Source organism: Cetorhinus maximus, chromosome 16, assembly GCF_964194155.1.
Source record: "Cetorhinus maximus chromosome 16, sCetMax3.hap1.1, whole genome shotgun sequence".
NCBI lineage: Eukaryota > Metazoa > Chordata > Chondrichthyes > Lamniformes > Cetorhinidae > Cetorhinus > Cetorhinus maximus.
Window position 1 is genome coordinate 41,025,011 of NC_135894.1, and position 15,564 is coordinate 41,040,574.

Genomic DNA, 15,564 nt, shown 5'->3' on the forward strand with positions numbered 1-15,564 from the left:
GCGACCGCTTTCTGCTCTCACGACAGAATTGATAGCAAAGGTACAGAGTTTACGGTACAGAGTTCATCTCCTTCTCGGCCGCTGTATCAGGCAACGAAGAGCTGCCAGCCTCTGACTGCCTGGCAACTCATGGTAGGCAAGATTTTGGTCCCTGGGATCCTTTATCCCGGGGAAGGCCCGCTAATGCCCACAATTGGCGCAGGCCTTCCAGGAAGGAGGCAACACAGGGCACTCGCCGGTTCTGCAACCGGCAGGGAAGATCCACACCGGCTACACTAAATTCCGTCCATTGGATTGCTGCACAGAGAGCCAGCATGGACTCAATGGCTGAATGATCTCCTTCTGTGTTGTAATGACTGACTCAGGCAAAGGTATCACCCATGAGAAAGCAACAACCTCAGAAACCTTCCCAAATTCCATTACTGCTGTTGAATTTCTGCTCTTAAAAAGTTCCTCCATTTGTCTTGAGAAAAGTCTTATCTAAAGGACAGTAGTAACTTTCATTGTTGGAGGCCCTGAAGCAAAGAGAGTCCCATGTTACTACACTGATGATTACTTGGTGAAAGGATTGTATATTCTTCTTGGCTTGTCAACATGCAGCAATCAAGGGCTTCCTCAGCACCAATTAACAATAGTACATATTCAAACTCTTTCGAGTTATCAACAGTCACAACTCTTTCGAGTACAATCACAGTTCTTGGTTTTCCGGGAGTGGGACATGAACCCACAACCCTTTGATTCAAAGGCGAGGGTGCTATGAACTGAGCCACATGACCCAATGTTAGTGAATTTCCAACTATTTGAATTGAGACCCTGACAATAATTAGCACCACTTAATGTTGAGTAGCGCTGCACTTGTGGTGCTGGATTTCAAAGGCTGACTAATCTTGTTCTCAACAGTACAGAAAATGATGTACCTAATCCTTATGCAGTTGTTCGGTAAACCAAAGGCACCTGTGGCAAATCTCAGTATATTCTGATGACAAACATTTTGTATGACAGGATACCTTATTCATGGCTGTTAACTTAAGCCTCATAATTTCCAACTTGTGGAGGCATTTCGATGGAGACAATTTATTACATGGGTCTTAAGGGAGTGTAAATAACTAATTTGAGACATTGCCCCCACCTTTGAGTAGTAAAAAAATTTGGCTTTCGGCAACTTTAGCAACTCACTATGTAGTTTAACAAGTATAAAATCTGCCAATTTGGCATGTGATGAATACCTAGCTCATAGTTCGTGTTAATATTTTAGAGACAATGTTTGGCTTTGGGAAAATTGTTGTTATGAAGGTAGGGTAATTAAAATGCTGGGCTTTAGAGATTGCCAGAACACCTAAAAGAAAATGACAGTTCAGAAGGCTACCCATTAGAGTCAGAATAGAAGAGATGGAGCCACAAAAAAGCAGGCGGGTTTACTTAGCTGGAGAATAGGAGACGTGATGTCTACACTGCTTGCAAAGAGTGCAGCCCAGAGAGACGACTTGGTTTGGAAGTTAGTGCTAAATTAATTTAAAAGCATTCAATGAACCCTGAAAGGCTATGTTGTCATGGAAATGGGTGGAGTTTAAGAAGATTCACTGGTTTCAATTTATCTGTGTGTTTGCTGGTAGAGATGTTTAGCTGCAGTTTGGACCTTGAAAGAAGCCCTTGGAGCTGTTTGGTGCAGTTAGCTAAATGGAGAAGTCCTGGGGGACTGAGAAGGGGAAGGAAGGGTGTTGGTTCTGTGCTGGACATAGTTAGGGCTCAGAGAAGCCCTGCAAATCCTTTATAGCTCTGTGCAACCAGGAAATTGGAGTTCGGAGAAACCCGGGGGCAATAACAGTTTAGTGAAGCTAGTGGTCCGTGGAAGAGTTGGAAGTAAACCGGTAATTAGATGCGGGAGTGCAGCCGTGAATCCCGTGGAGCACAGTCTCAGAAATAGAATGAACCATCAGGTGGTGAGCAGTCGTTGAAGCAGTCAGAGATGGAGCAGCTTTAAAGGGAATTCAGAAGTTGGATCTTTAAAAGTGAGGAGTTGAAATCCCTCCCAAAGGAGACAGAGTTTTAATGAGGTTTTGTGATTTCCAGTGGTCACTGATGTCTGGGTGATATACTGAGAAATACTGGGTGGGATCCGTCTTGGTTGCATTTGTAATTTAATGTGCAGTGTTGTGTTCTCGACCACAGTTTGCCTGTTAATTCATATCTACCTCACATTAATTCTGAATGTTGGCGTAAATTGTTTTACTTCTCTGACTTTGTATAGTAAAGTTTATTTTGTTTGTTTAAAACCATGGAATCTTATGGCTTTATTCTCCTAGTGGGTAACTGGGATTTCAAACTTTGTCTATTGTAAACAAAAAGTTACTGGCCCCTGACCTGATCATAACAGATACCATACATTTTGAAAAGCATAGCTTTGCTTTGTTTTGGTAAGCTTCTAGATAGGCTAAATGTGCTATTTTAATCGATTTTCAATGTATTTATGCCAATGAGGATGGCTTTGTGTAATTTTCCTATACGTTCTTTGATAATGGTCAGTGCTGTAACCGATGTGCTCGTTTCCTGGGAATTTTTTTTATTTTTAAGAAGTCCAAGTACTAGCCACTTTTGAGGTCAAAATATGCTGAAATTTCTGGTTCTAAACACAACTTATTTTGATGCACAATGCATAGAGCAGCAAATGTCAACTTTAGTTGTGTAAAAGAAACTGGTATTGTGTTGCAGTTCCTGGAACTTTGCATAGCCTAGAAGCAGTTTTTGTGCTGCACTTCATAAATGCAACACAATAGCAAAGTCACATACATGCATAGGACTTGGTTTCATCATGATAAATCAAGGGCACATGTAAATTAAATGTTCTAGTTTACAAGATCGTTGTCCAACAGAAAACTACATTTTGTAAAAGGCTATTGAAATATAAGTATTATCTTCAAAAACAGCACAATGATAAACAGTGAAGTGCTCAGAGAATATAATTAAATATTATGGAATTAATTACAACTTCCAACAATGCACTTATAACACAGACTTTTGCCTATTTAGCCTAAAAAGTGCTTTTAGTTTAATTTATATTGCATTTCTAATATCAAGATTTAGGCCAAAATGTTAACCCCCAGAGTTCCGGCATACTTTTCTGACAAAGCCGTAAAAAAAAATGGAGATGGTGAAACAAAAGATGGTTGGGAACTTACACATGGCCTTCCAAGGGAAAATCAGTTAGCTGTTAAATCTGTTATGCCTATCAGTTTTGAGATACTAGGACTAAGTAAGGCGGTGAGGGCACGTAAACATATTCCAGAGCTTTCGTACCACTAACGCAACCGCAGTTTCTATTCAGGAAGTGACAGCAGGAACACACTTACACAGACAACTCTGTTGCCATGCCTCCCACACCAGAAAGGTGCATGTGGGGTGGTGTGTTGGAGCTCTGTTTGCTTTCTAACCAGCCAGAAAGAGACGGAGTGTCTTCTGAATGAGACACTAGATATATTTCACTACAGAGCACATTCTGTGATTAACGTATTTCATGGAAAATGAACCAAATTGTTGGTTTGCAATCATACATTGTCTCAGTAGAATGCACATCAGTCCAGAGTCTGAAAAAAAGAAGTGGGCCAGTGGGATTAGATTTGAATTGTTCCAGTTAAGAGCTGGCACAGAAACAATGGGCTGAATGGTCACCCATACAGTAAGCTTCTAAAACTCAGGGAAGATCACGTAACAAAAGTTCTTGGTGTGAAGTGCTGCTGGGTCACTATTGTTTAGATACTGGGTATTAAATATACTATCCAGGTTAAAGACATTGCAGGGTCTACCTGTGCCTAAGAATATCTCGAAATTTGTAATGTAATACACTGGGTGCTGGGTATTTTTTAAAAGCCCACTTTAAAATAAATAAACTTAGCTTCTCGTCCACTTTGTTTATATACATTTACAAATGAACTGGAACTTTCTCAACCTAAACACTTCAAAAGATTGCATGATATTTTCATGAACTTCTACCTTAGAGCAGACCTACAGTCTTAACATATGCATCAATAAAGGTTTAACAGTGAAATAACAAAAAGTTAATATTTCTCAAGATACAATGTTATCAAAGATTTAAGGCACACTCACCAGGTGGAGGATTCAGGTAGACACTATTACAGGTCAGTAGTTTCTTAATGAATTGGAAATACTCCAGGCTATACTGCATTCTGTTGTGCATGAACTGCACATTCTGTTTTCGTACACTTCGTTCAATGACACTTGGCATCTTTATCTGGTGCGGTTTTATGCTAATCTCCAGCTCAGAAATGTACTTAATCAATTCATTATCTTTATCTATTGTGTCCATACGTTCATAAAAAAGTATGTAGGCATTCCACCATCGTTTTTGCCGTCTGTATGACATGCGTTTCATCATATGGTCAAACACTTCACCCATGTACTCGCCACCAAAGCACTGGTTTTTCATCTCTTCATCATCATCCATTTTGCACTCAGTTACATCACCATCATCAAACTTATACCATTTGTTTTTCTCACCATCTCCACCATTTCGTTGAATGATGTATGAATAGTAATGTCCACCGCTAGCCTGACCACTATGCACCAACACACCAACCAGTCTATATTTAGTGCTACCAGGCTGTTCATTATCTGGCTGGTCATTTTGGATCAACTGATTTTCTGGGTTGATGTCATCCCCTTCCAACTTGGCTACGCCAGCCACAGTATAAGGTTCCATATCCAGCTCTCGTGGAAACTCAAAATAGTCATTGAATTTAATTGCACATTCCCTCTCCCAGTCATAATCAAATCGCTTCAGTTGAATTGCTAAAACTGGTGGTAACTTCTTTATTAGCAAACGCTTCACTGTGTCAACCTGCAAGACAGAACACGTTACAGGGATAATCAAGTTTAGAAAAAATTTTGAAAAAGTAAATATAAATATCAAAGAAATCTCTTAGCCTTAAAAAAATAAGAAAATACAAGTATTACAAAGTTTCTTCTGTGCATTTTCCACCTCTTTTCTCCACTCCTAAAGCAGAGGCTCATACTCTGCTACCAGCTATCCTTTTTACATCCTCATGAGATGCACAAGGACCAACCTCAATGGACATACACATGCATCAATGGATCCTTTGAGTTTGTAGTAATATTTACTGTATTCAATATTACTTTAATCTTATGAAATATCAAAACTTCAAATATAGGTATGGGTTTCAAAAAAACTGGACAGCAAATGAGGCTAAGATATCAAATTAAGATATTAATCTGAAAAAAATGCAGCAATTTGAATTCCTTACAACTCATGCTTGTAACCAACTTAACTCAAGTCACTACAAAATTCGAAGTTGGAGGTGAATTAGAAACCTACATAGGAATGAAATCAGTAAACACTTTACACACAAAGGGTGGTAAATGTTTAGAACGCTTTCAGAATCCACATTCATGCAAGGTCAACTGTTAATTTTAAATCTGAGACTGATAGATTTTTGTTAAATAAAAGAATTAAAGGAAATGGGCAAAGGTGGGTATACGGAGTTAGGTCACAGGTCATGATCTCACTGAACAGCTAATTGCGGACTCCTGTTTTAATGTGCCAATTTAAGATGTGGGAAAAAAATGCAATTGCCATTTTTCAGATATGATGTCAAACATGTCAGGTAGAGTGTTAACTTTTCCAGTTCAGAGAGCCAGGAAGTTCTCCATGTGACCTGGCCAACACCGACTGACCAAACATCAAGAACAAATTAACTTGCTCATTCATGTCAAGGCAGTTTGTGGGATCTTGCACTGTGCAATTAGCTGGCATGTTTAGCTGCATAATGCTATACTTCAAATTAATTAATTGCTACAGCCCTTAAAGTGCCAGCATCATGAACACACAAGTTCAGTACAGCAATGGCACTGAAACTTCATATAATTGAAATAATCAAAGCACCTTGCACAGCCAGATTTTCAATACAGCCGATCAATAAAAGTAGACGATGAATGGCTAAGATCTGTACATGACAGCTCAACTTCAAAAAAGTGAACAAGGCCACATTAAAGCTGTGGTCTAGCATTCATTATTTATTCTAATCTTGTGCGAATATTTAGCATACCAAGGTAAATCAGAGCTTTGACAGTGTTTCCCTGTCGGATATATATTGTCAGGTCAGCTTTGGAGTACTACTGAGCCTTCCAACTGGACTACCAAATTCAAGCTATTTATAATATGCACCTCTCCATATTACACAGCCTCTACACAAATAGCCTGGGCTCCACTCAACTCAGTTACTCCAAACCTGCCAAGTAACAACTCAGCAGACATACACTTGGGCACCGACCACATTAACCTCAGTTTACAAACAGATTTTCCCAAGGTTGTAGTCTTGCATACTGTTCAGAAACTAACTGTTCAGATTGCAAAGCACTTTGTATCCCATCCACAAACAGCCCTACAAATAACCAACAGGTCATTTTCCTTTCAGTAGAAATGTAAATTTAGCTGAGCCTTTTCTGGAATAAATGGTTCAACAATCTTGTCTGGATTAAGAATTGCTATCAGAGGACTACCCTGTTAGGGTATACAGCTGACAAACCCTTCAAGCTGACACCTTAACATTTTTCAAGCAAAAGAAATTCAAGCTTGAAGGAATGGCTTTGATGTCAGCTTGTGATGGATTAAATTAAGATCACAGGAAGCAGCAACTGGTGGAATACAGGAAAAAAGACCTGCATTTATATAATGCTTTACGAGACCACCAGGCATCTCAAAGCATTTCAGTCAATGAAGTACTCTTCAAGTGTAGTCGCTATTCTAATGTAGGAAACATGGCAGCCAATTTGCGCACAGTAAGCTCCCACAGTGATAATTACCAGGTAATCTGTTTTTTGGGGTGCTGATTGAGCAATAAATATTGGCAGGACATCAGGGATAACTCCCCTGCTCTTCTTTGACAGCATCTTGGAATCTTTTATATGCAGCTGCATTTATGTCAATGCGGTGCACGTGCAGTTGCACTGCAAGGATGGGTTCTATTTGCTGTGTACACCACACTTCTGATTTCACTGTCTTTCAGTGTACTTGCAGCCATTCAAATTTAAGTTGTCTAACATTGGTTCAAAAGTTCATACAATTCCCTTACGGGATTCTAATTTTCATCCGATTCTCCCTGCCCTCTTAAGCATCACAATGGGCTGAGAAATAAAAAGCAAGCAAAGACAGAATGCATGATTATTTTCCCTTGCAAATTCCAAAATGCCTCAACTTCCTTGTTAAACGTGATAAGATAAAGTTAATAATATAAGGTTGAGGTTTGTGTGGCACGACACTGCTCTCGTTGTGCTACATCTGCATTTCCATTGAGAATTTCTTTTTGAAAGAAAAATAAGGCATAATACATGAGGTGGTTTTATGTGGCAAAGTACAGCTTTAATCACTCTGGTACAGAATATGCAAATACTCATAACATACAGTAATTCAAAGCCACACACAGGCGCAGCATCATTAGTTTTCTGTGCATGCGCAGATGGGTATCAGCGGTCATCTTGCATTGGCAGGAGACACAGTGTTTACATCCAACAAAACAGGCAGATGGGGCCTTGATTTAACAGCTCATTTAAAGATGGCACCTCCGACAATGCAGTACTCTCTCGGTGCTGCGTTGAAATGTCAGAGAGGATTTTTGTGCTCAAGCCCTGGGATGGGAGTTGAACCCAGAACCTTGTGACCCAAAGACAATGGTGCTACCAACTGAGCCATAGCTGACACAGCAGAGCACAAGTTTCAATACTTAACAATGTATCACATTTGGAGTTCCTTATTTACAGAAACCCATAACAGTGAAAAGCACCCTTGAAATTGGTACGCAAGGGTCAGATATAACTTTGCATTTTGGATTACTGAGATAACTGCCATTAATTAAGCTCATATATTGTACTGTGCCTTTAGTATTGATCCTTTCAGGATTCTGGGACATGACACCTGTATCACAGCAAATTACCTTGGAAAGATAGAACTTACTTCCTCTCCCATTAGGCTCCTATGAACAGGTTACCATCCCTTCTTTTCTAACTAGAGAAGCTGTTTGGTGAAAAGCAACTTTGGTGATCTTAAATTGTATAACTTGACGAGTAAAAATTAAAATTCACACAAAATGATTGGGGAATTGGGGAAATTGCACATGGACAACTGTATGGAGAAAATAAAGTGAAATGGTGGATCTAGGAAATGAACCAGAAAGTCAAGTTGAGCTCTGAAAGATAATCTCAGAAGCCAGAGACTGAAAATTTCTGATCAAAATAAATACAATAGCAACCAAATGGTTTCAGGGTAATGTGCAAATGAACTGAATTAACAATCTCCTGAAAGCCACTAACACCTAGCATTGTATTCTCAATCAATCAGCAGGAGAACTATCCCTTCACCCATCTTTTAGTAAATATTCAAGCCCCCACTTTTTCAGAGAATGGAAGGAAACAAAACCAAATGCTTCCTGCCTTCCACACATCCCACAGGTGCTCTCCACCTTCACATTGCACGTAGAACTCCCATGCTAAGTGACAAATATGAGCAACCAACTGAGCGCAGTCACAAAATGCAAACAAGAATTGTGGAACAGCCCTCAGATTGAGCATAGTCATAGATTGCAGAGTCAAGGGGCAGAATGGTCCCAGATTTGCACTAAGTGCAATGGTGGGAAGGAGAAACAACTTTTTACCCACCTGCCACAATGGTGGCTTCTCACACTATCATCCCAATGCTGCCGTGCTAATTATGAATTCCCGGGCAAGACACCGTTTCAATGGCGGGCGGGCTCTCATTTGCCAGGCACGCCATCACCTCACCACTTTATCATGCCGGGTGCCATATTTGAGTGCAGCGCGCACACACCTGTGCTTCCAGCCTCGGACTGCTGCACCGAAGACATGGCCCCGAAAGGCAAGACGACTGCAGCTCCAAGGTTTAATGACGTGTCCCTCAAGCTGCCTTTGGACACCTTGGAGGCCCGCCATGATGTCCTTTACCCCAGCTCTGGCCACAAGATGGGCAGCAACATCACCAATCAATCATGGGAAGTGGTAGCACCGGTGGTCAGCGCCAACACCCTACAAAAGAGGATAGCCACCCAGTGCCGAAAAAGGATGAAATGGTCTCCTCTACTCCACCAGGGTAAGTAACTCTTCTCATCACTCTCAAACTCATCACACGTCCACAGGGATATCCCTTGAACTGACAGTATGTGAGATCATCATTCACACTCTCACACACACCTTCATTACCCTCATCCCATCCGTGGGACCACTCGCCACCCACACATGCTAGGCATACTTATCTTCTGGCCTGGCAGGCATCCTGCTTACACATTCTCCATCTCTATTCATGCAGGACAAGCTGGCACACAACAAGAGGGAGAGGTCACAGACCGGTGGAGGAATGTCTGAAATCAAGGTCCTCATGGATTTTGAAAATAGAGCTATCCAGCCGGCCGTTGAGGATCTGGACCACTCCTGTATTGACGATGAGGTCAGTGGTCCTCTACCAAGTGAGGATCCAGCAGTGCAATATTCATGAAACAACCATGCTGTGAGTGATGTGTCCTGTTTCACAGGCCACTACCATGCAGTAACTTTCTCCCTCTTTCGCAGGCACATCTGAGAAACAACTGATGGAGTCCACGACCCAAGGCTCCAACCAAGCCCCAAAGAAACCTGAAGGCACCTTCATTGAACACCCGTCAGAGCATTCATGCACACCCTCCACCAGTGCAGATGCACACACCTAGGTGGGACCTAGCTTTAGAGTACCCTTGTTTCACAATCTGGTGAGCATATTGCACTGTCTGGTCGTCAACAGACAGTAATGGGGACTTCCTAGGTCTCTGGCACTCGGAGGACTCATGGATGACAGAAATCTGCTGAATCCGAGTCAGATGACGAGCCTCTGGACTTGGTCATACCTCAGTTGCAGGAGCTGCAAAGGCAAGCTTGGGAACATCAGCAAGGGATGTCCGTTGCACTCCTCAGATTGCAAGGCACAATGGAGGAGCCCATCTGACTTCAGGCTGAGGTGATAGTGCCAACATGCCAACGCACTGAGGTCAACACTGGTAAGATGGCGGCTGCCATTAAGGCCTTGGTCCAGGACATCACTGCTGCACGGTCTGAACACCATTGTTGACACCATAGTTGGCCCCCAACAGTATGTACGCAAGAGGGGTGCAGGTCAGCTTGATCTCATTCCAGCTAGCCCTTCTTCTGAAGGAGTCAGCCAGGGGCCCTTGGGCCCCCATAGGAGGAGGGTCAGCAGGTGCACACCCTAGGGCCATCTACCCAGGTAACTCCGCGAGTGTCAGGCCCCATCCGAATCCCCTCTTCCTGTGACCTCAGCAGCTCCACAGGCTGAGGAGGGTGACACTGCCACGCAGCAGGACCCCGAAATCAGGCAGGGCCCTCCAGGTCTCTGATCTCCAGAGGACGCCCATCAAGGTCATCACAGATGGGGGCATAGTGGCCAGCAGGTTGCCTCCACCTCCGCTGTGGATGTACGGGAGCACCATGATGTAGCAGCATGGTTGGAAGGTTAAGATGATGTGGTTGATCAGCCTGGCAGGGGTGTTAATCACTTGTACACAATGTTCACTATTGTAAACTACCAAGAATGTCTCCCTGCCTATGTCTCCTTGTTCTGATGAGCAGTGTTCATGTCACTCAGATGAGAAACCTTGGTTCCTGCACAAGATAAAGGCAGGTGTCTCAGTCCAGGGCCTCTTCCCTGTGCTTTGTGCAGCCTCCAGACCCACGTGATGGTCCAACCTCTCACTCCTTGGAAACATTACTGATGCCTGCACCTCGATGGTGCTCGTCATTGCTGCCAGAATGTCATGGGCAGGCGTCAAAGTTCCACCATTCTGTGTACTCTTAGCACCTTTAGGGCAGGGCTGGCCCCCATCTCGTCTGCATCTGTGACCAGTGACGTTGGGCTCCTGAAGGGGTCAGCTGCTGAAGACGGACAAAGGATCAAGTGCATTTAAAATTCCACGGCTGCGTCCCTATGATATGACCCTGATCACAGAGTGCAAGCGAGCTGCCCTTGGCCAGACAGGAGTCAGGCATTCACAGAGGTTATGTGAAGATCTATGGAGTGTCCTCACTGCATGTTATCATCCTCCTGGAATCTAGCAACTATTAGGGCACCCATTGCGTCTCCACGACAGGAGCCTTATCACAGAGGGTGTGCACTGCCATAAGCTGGACTGGAGTCAAACATTTCCAGATGCAATGTGAGGATCTATGGTGTCTCCTCACTGCATGTCATCATCATCCTCCACAAATCTAGCAGCCATGAAGGCCTCCTGAACGTGACTTCGCTATCTGACCAGTGCGATGGCCTCATTGCCATCATCACCGCATTCGAGGACCTCCTCACCCTCATCCCTGTTGGTGTCCTCCTCGTCAGAGGCAACCTCCAGCTCCTCCTCAGCCAGCTCCTCTCCCCATTTCAGCGTCAGGTTATAAAGGGTGCAGCAGACAACAATGATGCACGATACCCTCTGTGGACTATATTGCAGGACTCCACCAGACTGGTCCAGACACTGGAGCCTCATTTTCAGCATCCCGATGGTTTTCTCCACCAAGGTGCGAGTTGCAGCATGAGCCTCATTATACCTTCACTCTGCTGCAGTATGAGGCCGCCTCACAGGCGTGATCAGCCGTGTCCTACCCTTAACCCTGAGGAGCCATCCCTGCATTCTCTGTAGGCTCTGGAAGACATTCGCGACCTGTGACTGACTGAGAATGTAGAAGTCATGGACACTCCCTAGAAACCATGTGCAGTCCTGCAGGATACGTTTGTGGTGGTCACACGCCAGCTGAACATTCAGCGATGGAAACCCTTGCGCTTGACATAGTTGACCGCTTGTTGCGATGGAGATCTAAGTGCCACATAAGTGCAGTTGATGGCACCCTGCACCTGTGGGGAAACCTGAGATCTGGACAAATCCAATTGCTCTTGCATCCTGGCTCTTCTGGTACTGGGTGAAACGCACAAAGTTGTGTGCCTTCGCGAAATCCCAGAGGTCACCTGTGGAGCCCTGAAAGGAGCCATTGGCGTAAAACTTTAGTGGCGCAGTCACTTTCATGGCCACTGGCAATGGATGCCCTTTGCCAGTGGATGCCCTCCATGTGTCCATGCCGCCAAGTCCTGCAACCGCTAACAAATGTGACCGACCAGTTCCTAGACAAGCGCAGTCTTCAGCGACACGTGTTTTCGATCGTCTGCAGGACTGAAAGGTGGCGTCTATAGACCCTGGCTCTAGCTTGGTGTTGACGAGCGATAGTTCGCTGTGGCTCTTCAGCAGCTTATACAGGAGCCCTAGCCACCCCTTCTTCCTGAGGGTGCTGTTCCTCCCTCTATGGAGCCAGGCTTTTCCCGTTCTCTTCTCCATCGTCTCTGCGGTCTGTATGCCATGACGCATACAGCTAGGTCACCAGGCTCCTGGTGTATTCATCCTGCAGGATGAAAGAGAGGCATGCGTGGGTGAGTTTGGGTGTTCTAAGAACCTCTCTTGGTTAAGTCTGAAGGCCCCTTAATACATCATGGAGAGTGCTGGCCACTATTTTGATGGCTAGAGTTTAGTGTGCTGCATGGCTACCTGAAACCCCACTCTCCTCTGCCTGACTGATTAGCAGCAGCTTTGCCCACTGGACTGCATGCTGTGCTCTCAGCTCAGGCATTCTCCCAACACACACTGCAAGGCTGCACTGTTAGCTTGAACCAAGGGGGAGACTGGTCCAAACCTGAATGATGACTCTGCAAGGGCCTGTGAGCACCTCCACTAGTGACTACTCCATGGCCATCTTTCGCAAGAAGATTGTACAACATGCGCAGTCATCCAACTGTTCTGCAGTCCACTAAAGTGCTTGCAGTCTTTTCACCGAGGGGTGAAAAGCTCTGGAGCACTTGGTGGCACTTTCATGCCTCTGCACTGTTTGAGTGGGCAGATAAGCTCGAATCCAAGTATGGTAATGTGGCTGCATCTGAATTGTCTCAACTATGGAGGAATGGTCACTTTATACAAGGTTTCCGTGGTGTGTGGCCGCTTCCCTCCCCCCCAACTGCACTACCATCAACTGTAGGGCAGCCCTTGTGCACCCCGGAAAGTTGCCTCAACCGCTGAGTAGCCCTTGAACACCCCCGCCAACTCGCCTCAACATCAGGGCAGCCCTTGCCACCCACTTCCCCAACTCGCCTCAACCTTGAAGTCCGACAGACAACCCTTGCAAACGCTGCGCAAATATTGTGCACTCACCTCTGAGATCTCCTCAAACCGCAACCCACCAAGTTCACACCTTATACAAGCTGTTGTGAAACACGTCGGTGCTCGGGTGATCCAGCATGGGGAGATGATTCTGGCGGGCTGGCCCTATAATGGTACGCTGATGTATTACATAGAGGTTCCCGACGTCACACGGTGGGAAAAACGGGCCGCCACTAACGGGCGGAGTGGATGATTACAAATAGCTTTCTCGCCACATTAACAAAAACAGAATTACCTGGAAAAACTCAGCAGGTCTGGCAGCATCGGCGGAGAAGAAAAGAGTTGACGTTTCGAGTCCTCATGACCCTTCAGCAGCTGAAGGGTCATGAGGACTTGAAACGTCAGCTCTTTTCTTCTCCGCCGATGCTGCCAGACCTGCTGAGTTTTTCCAGGTAATTCTGTTTTTGTTTTGGATTTCCAGCATCCGCAGTAGTTTTTTTTTTCTCTCGCCACATTGTCCATTTACACTGAACACACCCGACACCAACGGGCAGAGAAAATTCCGCCCAAGGTCTCATTTGCTCACTTAGGATCACACCTCCCTGCTAGTTGAATTTTCATTCTAAGACGCAGAATGGCTGCCAGTCTCTCCTCTGCAATCCCCACTGATCACAGTGGCCTTTTGCAAATTGCTCATATAAATGCTTCCTGCTCCTTTTGATAGTAACTTTCTCAAATGCCTTTCCCAGCCATAATGATCACCCTACCCTGCTGTTATTCTCCAGCCAAATTTCTGGCTGGTCTACGCCTCAATCCCCTGACCCCCACCTATCAGGATTGCTCCCACAAAGTGAAATTTTCAGCCATTACCATTCATCTCCCTCTGCCACCTTCTCTCCCAGACCTTCCTAACCTCTCCTTCCTTGGGGCTCCATCCCTCTTTTCCTCCTCCCTGTCTTTCTCACCCTTACACTTAATCCACTCCTTCCTGTTTCCTCTTTGAACTAAATGGAGGAAGGGGGCAGAATTAACTCTTACACACACTGATCCTTCTTGCAATCAATATATCCCTTCCACTCGACTCCCTGTGCATAACATCACAAGTGACTGACAACACTCAGTATATGTGCTAAAAAGGGTTAGCAATCTTGAGGTTCTAAAGGCATTCTTAAGCTGTAGGCAGTGCTATCAGCATAACTTTACAGGGATTCCTCATTCAACATTGATTCAGTCAATGCTGTTTTGTTATAATGTTGCTGATACAGTAGGGAACATATATCCTTTTAATGTTGTGTCATTTGTTATTATGTCATTTGCCAGTGGGCCACGACGAGGAGAATTGAAATGTATTGATGAAATCAGCCTCTCACTGCATTGAATTCAGTGGTTACAGATATTTTGAAGTGCAGTATTCAAACAATGCATTACCCTTCAGTGAATAACTGATTGTTTATTTATTCAGTCTGTGAGGGAAAAGAAGTTTCACCAAAACAGAATGAAGGCCTGAGAGGGATAAACATACAGGCAAGCAAGTCCAACAGTAAAGCTCACCCAATTGACAACCTAATAACTTCAACTCACAGTTTGTGTCTCTCATTGTTCTAGACACATCAGCAATTTATCTTCATGAATTATTCATGCTGCTGCTGTGCTTCGTCATTTTCCCTGCTTCTTCCACCCCCGAGTGGCTGTCTGCAATCTCTTTCTCAATTAGCCTTTTCCCATCCAATTTTATTCTACCATCCTGCGCCTACATTCTGTTCACCAACTCCTTGTTTAATTATTCTATTTTCATTGTCAGTTTGCTCAATGATGAAACCTCTGAATAGTTTGAAATTCTATTTCTTTTACATTTAGAAATTTACTTCTCTTTAAAAGTCATTTCATTTAGGAATGAACTGTACATGTACAGTGTTTCAACTTGTTTTCTTCCTGACAAGAGAAGCCCAAAAGAACTTAGCTCCAGTTTATACTTTAGTCCTTATGGGAAAATTTAATTCACTTAATGCTGTTTCACTCAAAGTTGCACTTTTCAGGAACACAACTATGATGTTAAGTGAAGAATTACTGTACAATGATCTAAAGTAACATGATGGGGCCACTAAAAGCAAACATAATTCAATCCTTAAAATGGGCTCATGAAGAAAACACCATGACCAGAATATGCTCTATGATTAATATGAAAAATCAATAATAGAGCTTCTCAGAATGGATTTGAAACCATCTTCTGCCAAGCGAAAGCTAAAGAAAGCATGATGTGAAGCTGCCCCCTCCATACTGAATTTCAAATTAAATATTAAGCTGAGGCAAATGAGATCAAATGTTTTTACTACACTAGCAACAAAAG

The 15,564-nt window shown here is 43.9% G+C and overlaps 1 protein-coding gene across 2 annotated transcripts in view; it reads right to left on the reverse strand.

Annotated features, from left to right (window-relative positions):
- Positions 1-15,564, reverse strand: part of usp9 (ubiquitin specific peptidase 9) — a 290,030-nt gene that overhangs the window by 66,138 nt on the left and 208,328 nt on the right. For both annotated transcript variants that reach the window (XR_013579171.1, XM_078559739.1), the window contains exon 35: positions 4,102-4,852. Coding sequence is in view for 1 of the 2 variants with exons in the window: in XM_078559739.1 (XP_078415865.1) it covers positions 4,102-4,852 (751 nt within the window). In the remaining variant the exon portion in view is untranslated. The remainder of the gene's footprint in view (positions 1-4,101; positions 4,853-15,564) is intronic.